Source organism: Colletes gigas, unplaced genomic scaffold (genome assembly GCF_013123115.1).
Source record: "Colletes gigas isolate AHSC1104 unplaced genomic scaffold, ASM1312311v1 Colletes_gigas_Sc00047, whole genome shotgun sequence".
NCBI classification, from domain to species: Eukaryota; Metazoa; Arthropoda; class Insecta; order Hymenoptera; family Colletidae; genus Colletes; species Colletes gigas.
Window position 1 is genome coordinate 879399 of NW_025106676.1, and position 10613 is coordinate 890011.

Below are 10613 nucleotides of genomic sequence, written 5' to 3' on the forward strand. Positions count from 1 at the left end.
TACAAAAAATAATAAATCTATGTCACCTATACTTGTATCTTGATAATGTAAAGTATATCCAATAATAATTAAAATTTGTGCATCATATACTACATAGACAAAAATACATATATCTTATTGCTATAATATGATTGATACACTTTAAATCAAACTTTTCGATACAAATAAATAACAATATTTAAAATATTTTAAATTTAAATAATTTCTTACGTTTTATGTACAATGAAGTCCCATGTATCTCGCCATCTTAACTTTAAAACTTCCTTAGCACTTAATGGTGTTGTCCCATAACTGAGTACAGCAAACTTATTAAATACATAAATAATACAAAATATCCATATAAAAATACTGCACTTGAATGCATATGATAAAAACTTTTGTTGGTATCGAATTCTGAAAGTTGAAAGAAATGAATTAGTGAACTAATCTTTATAACCTTATTTAATAACGAGAATTGTATGTAATGATTTTTCGACGTACGCAATTAAGTAGTACAGATGTTCTATTGTTGCAGCTGTTAGTAATAGTTTAAAAATGAATGCCGGTAAATAATGATGAAGAAAAAGAGTTCTTTCGACGAAATTGAAGGGTAAGAAATGTAACAAGTATCCAGCTAATAAGGTTCTTCCAATATTAGAAAATCTGTTCCATTCTACATGTGAGATATCAAAATACATTCGTCTCCTTCGTAACATGTAAAATATTAATAGAAGTGTGTATATGACTATACAGACTGTTCCAGAATACCAGATTACTATATTTCCTAAAAGGTGTACTTGTGCCTGTAATAAAAACGAAACATACTAATACTAACGAATATTACGGAATTTGAAAAACTTATATAAATGTAATTAAATTTCTACTTACATTACTATCATTTGAAACCCAGTATGCAATTCCTCTAGACATTAGTGGCCAATCTAAAGGACTGCTAGAATACATGTGACTATTTTGCCCTTCTTGACCACTGAAAAGCATTTTTATCTGCAATTCTACAAACTTTTCCCAAAAACTTAAAGTAGTAGCTTGCAATGGAATCATTTCAGCATTGATCAATTCTCTTTCTCTTTGTTTCTGATCTTCGCTTCTAGTGTACCTATGTTCTTCAACATTCCATATAGAGTCTACTTGACCCACAAATTTATCTGCCACTACTTCATGTTGATTAAAACCCCAATCAGGTAATTGTCTTCCACTAAATTTTAATGCATAATCTGTATTTACGTGTATTAAACGCACTTGACTTTGTATTGCATACCAGACATTGCCAACATTATCTTTATTAGTAATTTCTACTCTCCAAAGATTTTGAACACTCATGGACACATTATAATCAATGTAACAAGACACCTCTTGACTCTGAGGTGTCATTGGGGCTGCAACATCATGCGAATTTAATGCTCTACTTGTAATTCCATGCACCAGTTGTATCACATCTCCGTGTTTTATTGGTTCACTAGGTTTTGTAACAACTAAATCATTTCTATCTGGCCTTTTTACAATCCACCAATTGTTGACATCTTTAAAAGAGTAACATGTAACTTGTTGCTGATGTGAACTACCCCTATTATCTGCATATTTTAATGGATAGATATGATTATGACTATGAAGCCAGCAAGCTCTCCCATATGTATGTCTTAAAGTAATTTGTGACCCATGTGTTACTTCTAAAGGTTGGCCTTTTGTAATGCTAGCAAGACCTCCATCCAAACTTGCTTGAAAAGCACTTGTCATTATTGCATCATGTGGTCCAGCTTTAGAGAGTATTGATAAATGAATATAAAATACTGACAAATAAATGGTACAAATAACACCCAATATTACAAAAATTCTCAATATGAGATGAATATATAATACTGTGCTAGATAAAGTCTTCCTTGGTATTAGAGTCCAATAATCATAACTGATTAGAAATACAGCAAGGATTAATGAATATAATCCAACATATTTTACACTGAAAAAAAATCTTTTAATGTTTACTATAATAAACCCAAGTATCAAAATTGCATAACATTTTTAAAACTGTACCATAATGCACATGTTAAGTTTACAATGCCCAAAATTAACCATATCCACCAGGATAAAGTTGTTGGTCGATCCATTACTTTTCTGAATTTTATAATACACATAAATCCAAATAATGAAAATTGCATTAGAATACTTTCCATCAAGATAAATCTTGATTGTGTTAAAAGTGCATTATCTAAAATATAATAATAAACAAACTTAGCTTGTTCAAGCATGCTGATAACTCTACTGATACACTCAGGGACAAAATGATAGCACACTTAACTAAAAGCTTGAAGTATAAAACAATTAATTAATAATACTCAAAGCTTAATATTTTATAGTGCCTCTACATTTAATAACTGCACACATTTAATCTTTTTCACAAAGATTTATATAATTTTACAATATTTTTTTTGCTTTAGATTTCACCACACATCCTAAATGTACTGTTTAAAATCATTAATATTTTTTAATTATTATTGATAAAGTTATGATTGGGAGATTCTGTTGGCTATTCTAACACATGAATGTTTTAGAAGAAAAGTACAGTGAATCCTCGAAAATTAGAATAAAAATTTCAAAGAAAATTCAAGCAAAAGGACAAAAAACCAACTATGTCCAATGAGCGAGATTCCAACAGAGAAGATAGAAAAACAAAAGAACGTTCGTAACTAAAATCATTAGATCCATTCAAATCAAGCAACAAAATATAGGATGTGCTATCTTTTCATCCTCAAGTGTAATATATAATATAATGGATTACCAAATAGTAGTAATATTCCAGCTAATGCAGCGGTCCATTGTTTTAGACCTAATTCTGAAATCAAGTAATAAGCTGTTGGAATTAGAAGGCTGCCACATAACGCAGGTACTAATCGTAATGCGAACAAAGGAACAGCATCCGTATACGGACTTCCTATTCTATCAAATTTGAATTGTCCATCAAAATCCGCAAAATATGCAGCTGCGGAAAGAATCTGCTTTCCTAGAGGAGGATGTGAATCGAAAAAAAACGTCTTCTTCATGTAGAGTCCCACATATTTTCCATAATGCAATTCATCAAATCTGTTTCAAGTAAAACCGATTAATATTTTCTTTTAATTCATTTTATAAAAAGTTATATTTACTACAAAATTGTTTTTAACTTTTGTTATTTTCATAAATGTCGGAAATTGCTTACACTATACTTCGTGGTTCCTCTAAACGATAAAGGCGAGTGATAACTCCAGCCAACAGTAAAATAACTGAAATTATATCAATCTCGAAGCTTATTTTAATCCGGGTTCGTGCTCCTATATTTTCCGACTGTTCCTCCAGCTTAGATTTGTCGAACGTGTTCGAAGCAATTTCTCCATTTTTCTATTAAAAAAATAATTAATACATTAATGGCGATGTAAATATAGTGAAATTAAAAAAAAAAGACATAAACACCAAATAATCATTATTAAATTGTAGTAGGTATTAGTTAAATCAATTCATTTTGTATCGAAATATCGAACAAAATGTGAAAATGTAAACTTTGGAGAAGCTATAAAATGATAAATATAACATGTCCTCATGTTAGTTTTTTAATTAAACTTTCACCTTGTCTCGTTGAATGTTTTCGGCAGATTTGGCAAAAGTACGGTCATAATCAAACTTGGCGCTTTGAGCTTGCGACTGTTTATTATCTTCAATCTTTGTTCGCCTGCGTCGAACTTCCATCGCGAGAATCAACAGTTATTAAAGTAGTGCGACCAGAGTTGGCATAATTGAGTGCATCGACGGCGACACTAGTAATGACGAACTTCCTTAGCATCTAACGGAATGATAGGGATTCGTCGCTTCTATAGAGAAAATATTGTATAACGGTACCGTTACCGAAAGTCCATCTTTATCGTCCTTCTTGCGCAACACGTGTAGCTATCTTGTACTTACAACATATCCTTTCACAAAGTAAGAAGCTTTTCTAAGTTAAATTATATTAAAAATCATTTAAATGTTTTCATACGCCAAAAGACTCCAAATCCTTCTTTTTGATGTTTGTGGCTTAGTCTCATAATTATTAAATATAATTGTGTTTATACGAATTGCGTCTGTTACAGATTTAAACATGAGCAGTGATAAAATTGCTTGTCCTATATGCTTTAAAGAATTTTCTTCTTCAACGATAGAAGGTCATGTTAGTAAATGTTTATTTTTAAACGAATCAACAAGCAATGAATCTTCAACATCCTTTAAAGATGGTAGTCCTATTGGGAAATTAATAAAATTAGATGACACAAAAGCAAAAAGGATTAATTTAGGAACAATGAAAAGGAAAAGCAATTTAATAGAATCAACTTCAATAAGCACAAATGATGAAAGTTCAAAAATTTCGTCTAATAGCAGTATAAGTAATTACATTTTTTCGTTTCACAAAATAAAGAATTATGATATTTGAATCTGTAATAGTCATTAACAACAATAATAATTACTAGATAGATACAGAAATTAAAAAGTCATTTGGAAACGATCATGTACCACTTGCCGAACGGATGAGACCTACAACACTTACAGGTTATGTTGGACAAACGCATATTCTTGGGCCATCCACTATACTTTTTCAATTATTACATAAATCTGAAGTACCAAATATAATTTTATGGGGCCCACCTGGTTGTGGAAAGGTACTTAGAAAATGCTATAACTTTATTTACACAAATATATGTACAAATTCATTTATTTCTAGACATCTCTGGCAAATGTCATAGCTCATATATGCAAAAATAAATCAAATGGTAAAATGAGATATGTTAAATTGTCTGCAGCAATGGCTGGTGTCAGTGAAATAAAAGAAATGATCACCATAGCATCTAATGAATTAAAATTTAACAGAAGGACAGTAATATTTATGGATGAAATACATCGTTTTAATAAAGCCCAACAAGATGTATTTTTACCTCATGTTGAATCTGGAACCATTACATTAATTGGTGCTACAACAGAAAATCCTTCATTCAGTCTAAATTCTGCACTTTTAAGTCGTTGTAGAGTCATCGTTTTGGAAAAACTAACTGTACTTAATTTAATATCTATATTAAATCGAGCTGTATCCTCAGTAGATGGAATAGTATACAAATCATCAGAACCATTAGAAAATGCTTCAAAAATACCAAAATTTATTATAGATGAACCAACTATAGAATGGTTGGCAGGAACATGCGATGGCGATGCTCGAATAGCTTTAGGTGGTCTTGAATTAGCAATACAATGTAAAGTATCAGGAGAAGATTTTTTAAAAACTGGTCCTGTGACAATCACATTGAATGACATTAAGGAAGGTCTTAAGAAGACTCACATGTTATATGATAAGAAAGGTGAACAACATTATGATATGATTTCTGCTCTACACAAATCTGTTAGAGCAAGTGATGAAAACGCTTCCCTTTATTGGCTGACCAGAATGATATTAGGCGGCGAAAATCCGGTTTATATTGCACGAAGATTAGTGCGAATGGCATGTGAAGATATTGGTTTAGCAGACCCGAAAGCACTTGGTAGTATAAAATTTTAATATGACACTGATTGTTATGTAAAAAATTGTTTAATACATTAAATTATTTCCAGGAATTGCTGTACATACAATGCATGGTTGTAAAATGGTAGGAATGCCCGAGTGTGATGTTCTTTTAACACAATGTACAATATACTTGGCAAGAGCACCAAAATCACGATTAATGGAAGATGCTCTTAGAGCTGCTCAGAGAGTAGTAGCCGAACACAAAGGTTCTCAACCAGCAGTACCCTTACATTTAAGAAATGCTCCAACAAAACTGATGAAAAATCTTGGTAATTGATTTATGTTGTTCATTAACATTAAAAGGACAAATATTACACTATAGAAATGTATGTATTTCATATAAATTTTATTTTAGGATACAGTAAGGGTTATAACATGAGACATAAAGATGAATCAGGATTAAATTATTTACCAGAAGGATTAGAAAATGTAAACTTTTTTGACTTTGATGAAAGCTGTATTGTATGAATATTTTCATTTGAATGAGAATATGTAAGTTTTTGTTATATTACATATACAGTATTACTTAAGAAATGGAAAACATAGTGTATAAACTGTACTAGTTATCAAACCTAAACAAAAAATACATATAAATATAAGTATAGTTTTTATACTATATGTAATATAATATTTAATAATGTGAAATTTAAATATTTTAAAACAACACCTAATGTACTTAGTAAGTCAGGTATAGTCAAATATTAATTAATACTTCGGTTACATGTGCATTTTGTTCATGTTGGTGCAGTCTTATTCTTGATTTAGCACTTTTTTCCATATAATAGTTTTATTATTAGCAGGCATATCAACAATGTCTATTAATTGAATACCATTTTCTTGTGCCAATTCTTTTAAATCTTTAATGTCTCTAAGACCCCAACTTGGATCTTGAAGCTTCAAAGATTTATCAAAATTAATATTACTTTCTGGCGTTATTTTCCCATCTACAGCATATGGTCCATATGTAAACAGGTAACCATTGTTCTTTAATAATTTACCCGCATTTTGAAATAAACCAATAGTACATTGATAAGGTGAAATGTGCATCATATTTGCATTGTAGATATAATCAATACTTGATTCTTTAAAAATACCATTACCCCAAGTAAGAAAATTTGTGGTAATATCTATTTTCAATGCATGATTTATATTTATTAAACCATGTGCATACATCGCGATACTTTCTAGCAATCTTCGCTCATATTCCGAAGGATAAAATGTAATATCTGGAAAATGGGGGGCAAAATGGGCTATATGTTGTCCAGAACCAGATGCAATCTCCAAAAATATTTGGTTTGAACCACGTTGAATATATTTTTGAAGAACCGAGAGTATTGGATCCTTGTTACGATCAGCTGCAGGATAAATAAGTTTTTTGGCAGCCATAATTTTAGACCTTAAATTGAAGTCAAATATATTTAAATTATGTATACCGAAATTTTTTATTTACTTTAAAATGAGCTTTGTTTTGTTACATATATTTGTTTAGAAAACTTTTAAGGATAAAAAGAAAAAACAGTACAAATCTTACCTGTGAGTATTAGCACATTGGATAATTGTATTCATGCTTAATTGTTACTTTGATTTTGGTTTCTACCTGAAAAATTCAAATATGAACATTTTGCAATCTTAAAGTGTATATTATTAAGAAACAAATATAACTTCCATACAAATTAAATTTGCATGTATTATATGCTTTAGTATTAAATCTAGCATAATTCTAAATAATATTTCTAATTTAATACAATGCAAAAAAAGGTCTTTGCATAAAATACAAATTAATTTTAATCAAAACTTGTACAGCTATTGTTTATTTACTAGATACTAACAGCATTACAAATAATATTTGCTCATTTAATAATTTCTTTTTCTAAATATTTAATTTAGACAATGTATAACACATTTTGTATTTATGGTACAAGAAAACACATTGATTTGTAGGATACGTTTATTGATCAAATATCCTTCACATTTCTTTAACAAATAAATGAAACTACAATAGATAAGTTCTTTAAGGATTAACGAGTTTGTTTGACATTATTTACTTTGCATTTACTTGATCTTTCTTGATTTATTTTCATTTTCACTGTGCTCCGCGGAATTTATAGTGGTTAGTTTTTTTCAAGTGTTCAAATAATTTATTTTGACTAGGAAATTCAACTTTACACCTAATACAAATATTTTTGCTTTTACTTTTGCTGGTTTTTTCTGTTGGTGTACCTAGGTTTTTTACATTTTTAGATTTTTTGCTTTTATTTTTTTCATCAATTACGTTATTTTCTTTTAAATTTTCTTTCTTTGTCTGATCTTCAATCTCTTTTTTGTCATTAAACACTTGCTGATTATTTTCTATAACTTTGCTTAATAGTGCCTTTTTCTGCTGTTGTTTTTTACGTTGTTTCTTTGATAACATTGCATCTTCATTAATACTTGTATCTTCTTCTTCACTAGCCTGCTCTGTTAATGAATTCTGAATGTTCTTCTTTCGTTTTTTCTTCTTCTGTTTCTTAGGTTGAGGAACTTCTTCATCTTCTTGATCAGAAATAAGCTCATCTTCAGAAGTTACACATTCATTGTCATTTTCAGTTACCTTATGTGGGATATAAATAGCACTATCCATTTGAGAATCTACTGCAGCATTAGTGCTTTCCGCGTAATATTTTTTTTGTTTAATTTTTGCTGGGTTTTCAGAATGCTCATCATCATCGTCATCCGATATTAACTCTTCTTCCGAAGTTTCTTCCTTGGTATTGTCTTCATTATATGACGAACTGTTTTGAACAGGATTTAGTAGAAAGTCAGGCATTTGTGAATCTGTTGCTAATTTTTTGTTACTTTCTGATGCTGATTGTGAGCTAATATCACTGTCTTGAGAACTTTCAAATTCTTTATCATCTTTTATCATAGAAGCCTTCATTGTAACAATATTATCTTTATGTTTTTTGGAGTTTTCATGATTTGTATATGCTTTATGTGTTTTAAATATTTTATTACAAGCTACACAGTAAAGAGTATTATCATGTACAGTGTTTTCATCTTCTATGTCTGTTTCTGAAGATAAATTTTCACCAAATTCACGAGCGAGATTAGCTTCTATATTTTTAAGTTCAGCCTCTATGTTCGAAAATTTCGACCATTCGGATTCTGTATGTTCTCTCAGTTGTTTTTGTCTTTCTAGTAATTGTTGTTTTTTCCGTTCTTCTACTTTCTTTAAATTATCTCTTGCACGTTCAGCAAGTTTTTTTGCATGAGCTTGTACACGTTCATCGCGTTTACGTACAAAAGCTACTAAATTTCTTACTTGTTCATTCCTTTCTCTTTTAGCTTTATCCCTAATTATTTTATTTTTCTTTTCAATAAATCGTGCAACTTTTCTATTAGAAGCATTCCTTACATCGTAAGAATCTAACCAAGCAAACGATCTCTTCGTACTATAACTTTGCCAATATGCATAAAAATTATGTACAACATTGGTGTATGAACTTTGAGAATCTCCAAATCCTGGAATTTCATCCGAATTTCCATCTTTTGCAAATTCTGCATCTTCAGCTGTCAGTTTTTCAAAAACAGTGCGATAAACAGTATAAAATCCTTTTTCATTGTCTCCATACCCTTTGAAGCAAGTGGTTGAGAAATATTGGAAGAGATCGATAGAATCATCTTTGTAATCTTCACCAATGCCACCTTTTAAGATGGCCTCATAATGATTATCATACCAAGCACGTTCATGAGGATCACTTAGCACTTCCCAAGCTTGTTGAACAATTTGAAATTGTTCTTTTGCTTGTTCTGCAGTGTCCAAATTTTTGTCAGGATGCCATTTCAGTGCTAGTTTTCTATAAGCTTTTTTCAAATCATCGTCAGACGCATTTCTTGATACACCTAATACCTCATAATGACATTTCATTGTGATGAATAGTACTTTTTACTCACGACGTTTAAATTCTCGTGTAAACTCACGTAATACAAAGTAATATAAGTCAGGTGCTACAAAAAATAAAATTAACACGTGAATAACGAGAAACGTTTATGTTTCAAGCACGAATGTTATATGCGCGTACAAAAAAAATTTTTTTCTAAATTTTCTCAAATCGCACATAATCTAAAACTTGTTTAAATAAGTAAGTTGCATATTTATCTTACCAAAAGTCACTTAGCAACTATTACTTATTATAATCTGTAGTGTCAGTACATTCAATCTTAACAATTCTTATAAATGATTTACCTACCAGAGGTACATTTTACAAAGTGAAACTTTAACTTTCAGGTTATGCCACACGTAAGGTGTCACTCATAGATAAGTTAACTACCATACACTTGTCGCATTTATTTAGAAACTTTTGACCTATATTTAAAAAATATTTAAATAGGTATAATTTATAATTGATGTAATGTAAAGAGACTTACCTATATTACTCAAATGCATCAAAAGGTTTCCGATTGGTAGAATACGAATCATCAATCGCATTCTTTCTTTCAAAAATCAAGACTTGGTCAATGTAATTCATAACAGTTTCATAGTAACATCAGTGATTGCAAAAGAAAATAATAAGTTGAATCGATTGGTGGATTAACAAAATTAAGTTGACCTCCATTTGTCCATCTAGAAAAATCTTACTTAGATTACGTGCCCCCTGAAACTATTCAACTTTTATTTGAAACAGTTTTTGGTATAATCAACAGTTTCGAAAATATTTGATTGAATAAATTTAAATGAGTCATCCAAAATAGAAACTCTCTGTGCATAAAATATACAAATTAAGGGTGTATTTGTATTTAAAATGATGATTTTGATGACGTGTGCAAAGAATAGTTATACTCTTTCGCTAATAATGAAAAATCACCGTGATTGGGGACGAACATGATCAAATCACGAGTAATTCACAAGTAGCAGTTAGCAGTTCCAGCCATCTCTAATTCTAAGATTCTAGTTACTTAGCGAGGGCCATGATCAGAGTAACAGTTGTTACTTTTTGCCCATGTGCCATACTGCCATATTAAACAGAATTTAACTATCTAGGAACCTTTTGACGTGGAACAGCTGATTGTATGTGTATTCATC

General features: G+C 30.2%; 3 protein-coding genes across 7 annotated transcripts; 1 reads left to right on the forward strand and 2 right to left on the reverse strand.

Annotated features, from left to right (window-relative positions):
• Positions 1-102: 102 nt before the first annotated feature.
• On the reverse strand, positions 103-3819 carry LOC122403243 (protein O-mannosyltransferase 1). The gene is made up of 7 exons (XM_043406632.1): positions 3595-3819; positions 3191-3369; positions 2774-3075; positions 2029-2203; positions 868-1954; positions 481-782; positions 103-393 (listed from the first exon to the last, which is right to left on the reverse strand). Exons 1-7 carry the CDS (start codon positions 3712-3714, stop codon positions 207-209), a joined length of 2352 nt encoding a protein of 783 aa, XP_043262567.1. The 5' UTR covers positions 3715-3819; the 3' UTR covers positions 103-206.
• On the forward strand, positions 3810-6123 carry LOC122403247 (ATPase WRNIP1-like). The gene is made up of 6 exons (XM_043406638.1): positions 3810-3945; positions 4095-4385; positions 4474-4658; positions 4721-5528; positions 5599-5820; positions 5907-6123. Exons 2-6 carry the CDS (start codon positions 4103-4105, stop codon positions 6017-6019), a joined length of 1611 nt encoding a protein of 536 aa, XP_043262573.1. The 5' UTR covers positions 3810-3945; positions 4095-4102; the 3' UTR covers positions 6020-6123.
• A 69-nt stretch (positions 6124-6192) lies between these two features.
• Positions 6193-10456, reverse strand: LOC122403244 (methyltransferase-like 26). 5 transcript variants are annotated; one of them, XM_043406636.1, is made up of 5 exons: positions 10396-10456; positions 9959-10154; positions 9781-9896; positions 7083-7144; positions 6193-6947 (listed from the first exon to the last, which is right to left on the reverse strand). In XM_043406636.1, exons 4-5 carry the CDS (start codon positions 7115-7117, stop codon positions 6302-6304), a joined length of 681 nt encoding a protein of 226 aa, XP_043262571.1. In that variant the 5' UTR covers positions 7118-7144; positions 9781-9896; positions 9959-10154; positions 10396-10456; the 3' UTR covers positions 6193-6301. The 5 variants fall into 5 exon arrangements, with proteins under 5 accessions (XP_043262571.1, XP_043262570.1, XP_043262572.1 ...); XM_043406635.1 differs by having other exon boundaries at positions 7083-7148; XM_043406637.1 differs by lacking the exon at positions 9781-9896 and having other exon boundaries at positions 7083-7148.
• Positions 10457-10613: the final 157 nt, after the last annotated feature.

Bases quoted from the DNA above. Each gene is read 5' to 3' on its own strand.
- LOC122403243 (XM_043406632.1), bottom strand. From the start codon at position 3,714: ATGGAAGTTCGACGCAGGCGAACAAAGATTGAAGATAATAAACAGTCG. The intron at 3,076-3,190 runs GTAAGCAATTTC...TACTTGAAACAG, and splicing joins GAGGAACCACGAAGTATAGT to ATTTGATGAATTGCATTATG. The intron at 783-867 runs GTAAGTAGAAAT...TTTTTATTACAG, and splicing joins GGGTTTCAAATGATAGTAAT to GCACAAGTACACCTTTTAGG.
- LOC122403247 (XM_043406638.1), top strand. From the start codon at position 4,103: ATGAGCAGTGATAAAATTGCTTGTCCTATATGCTTTAAAGAATTTTCT. The intron at 4,659-4,720 runs GTACTTAGAAAA...ATTTATTTCTAG, and splicing joins GCCCACCTGGTTGTGGAAAG to ACATCTCTGGCAAATGTCAT. The intron at 5,821-5,906 runs GTAATTGATTTA...ATTTTATTTTAG, and splicing joins AAAACTGATGAAAAATCTTG to GATACAGTAAGGGTTATAAC.
- LOC122403244 (XM_043406633.1), bottom strand. From the start codon at position 9,458: ATGAAATGTCATTATGAGGTATTAGGTGTATCAAGAAATGCGTCTGAC.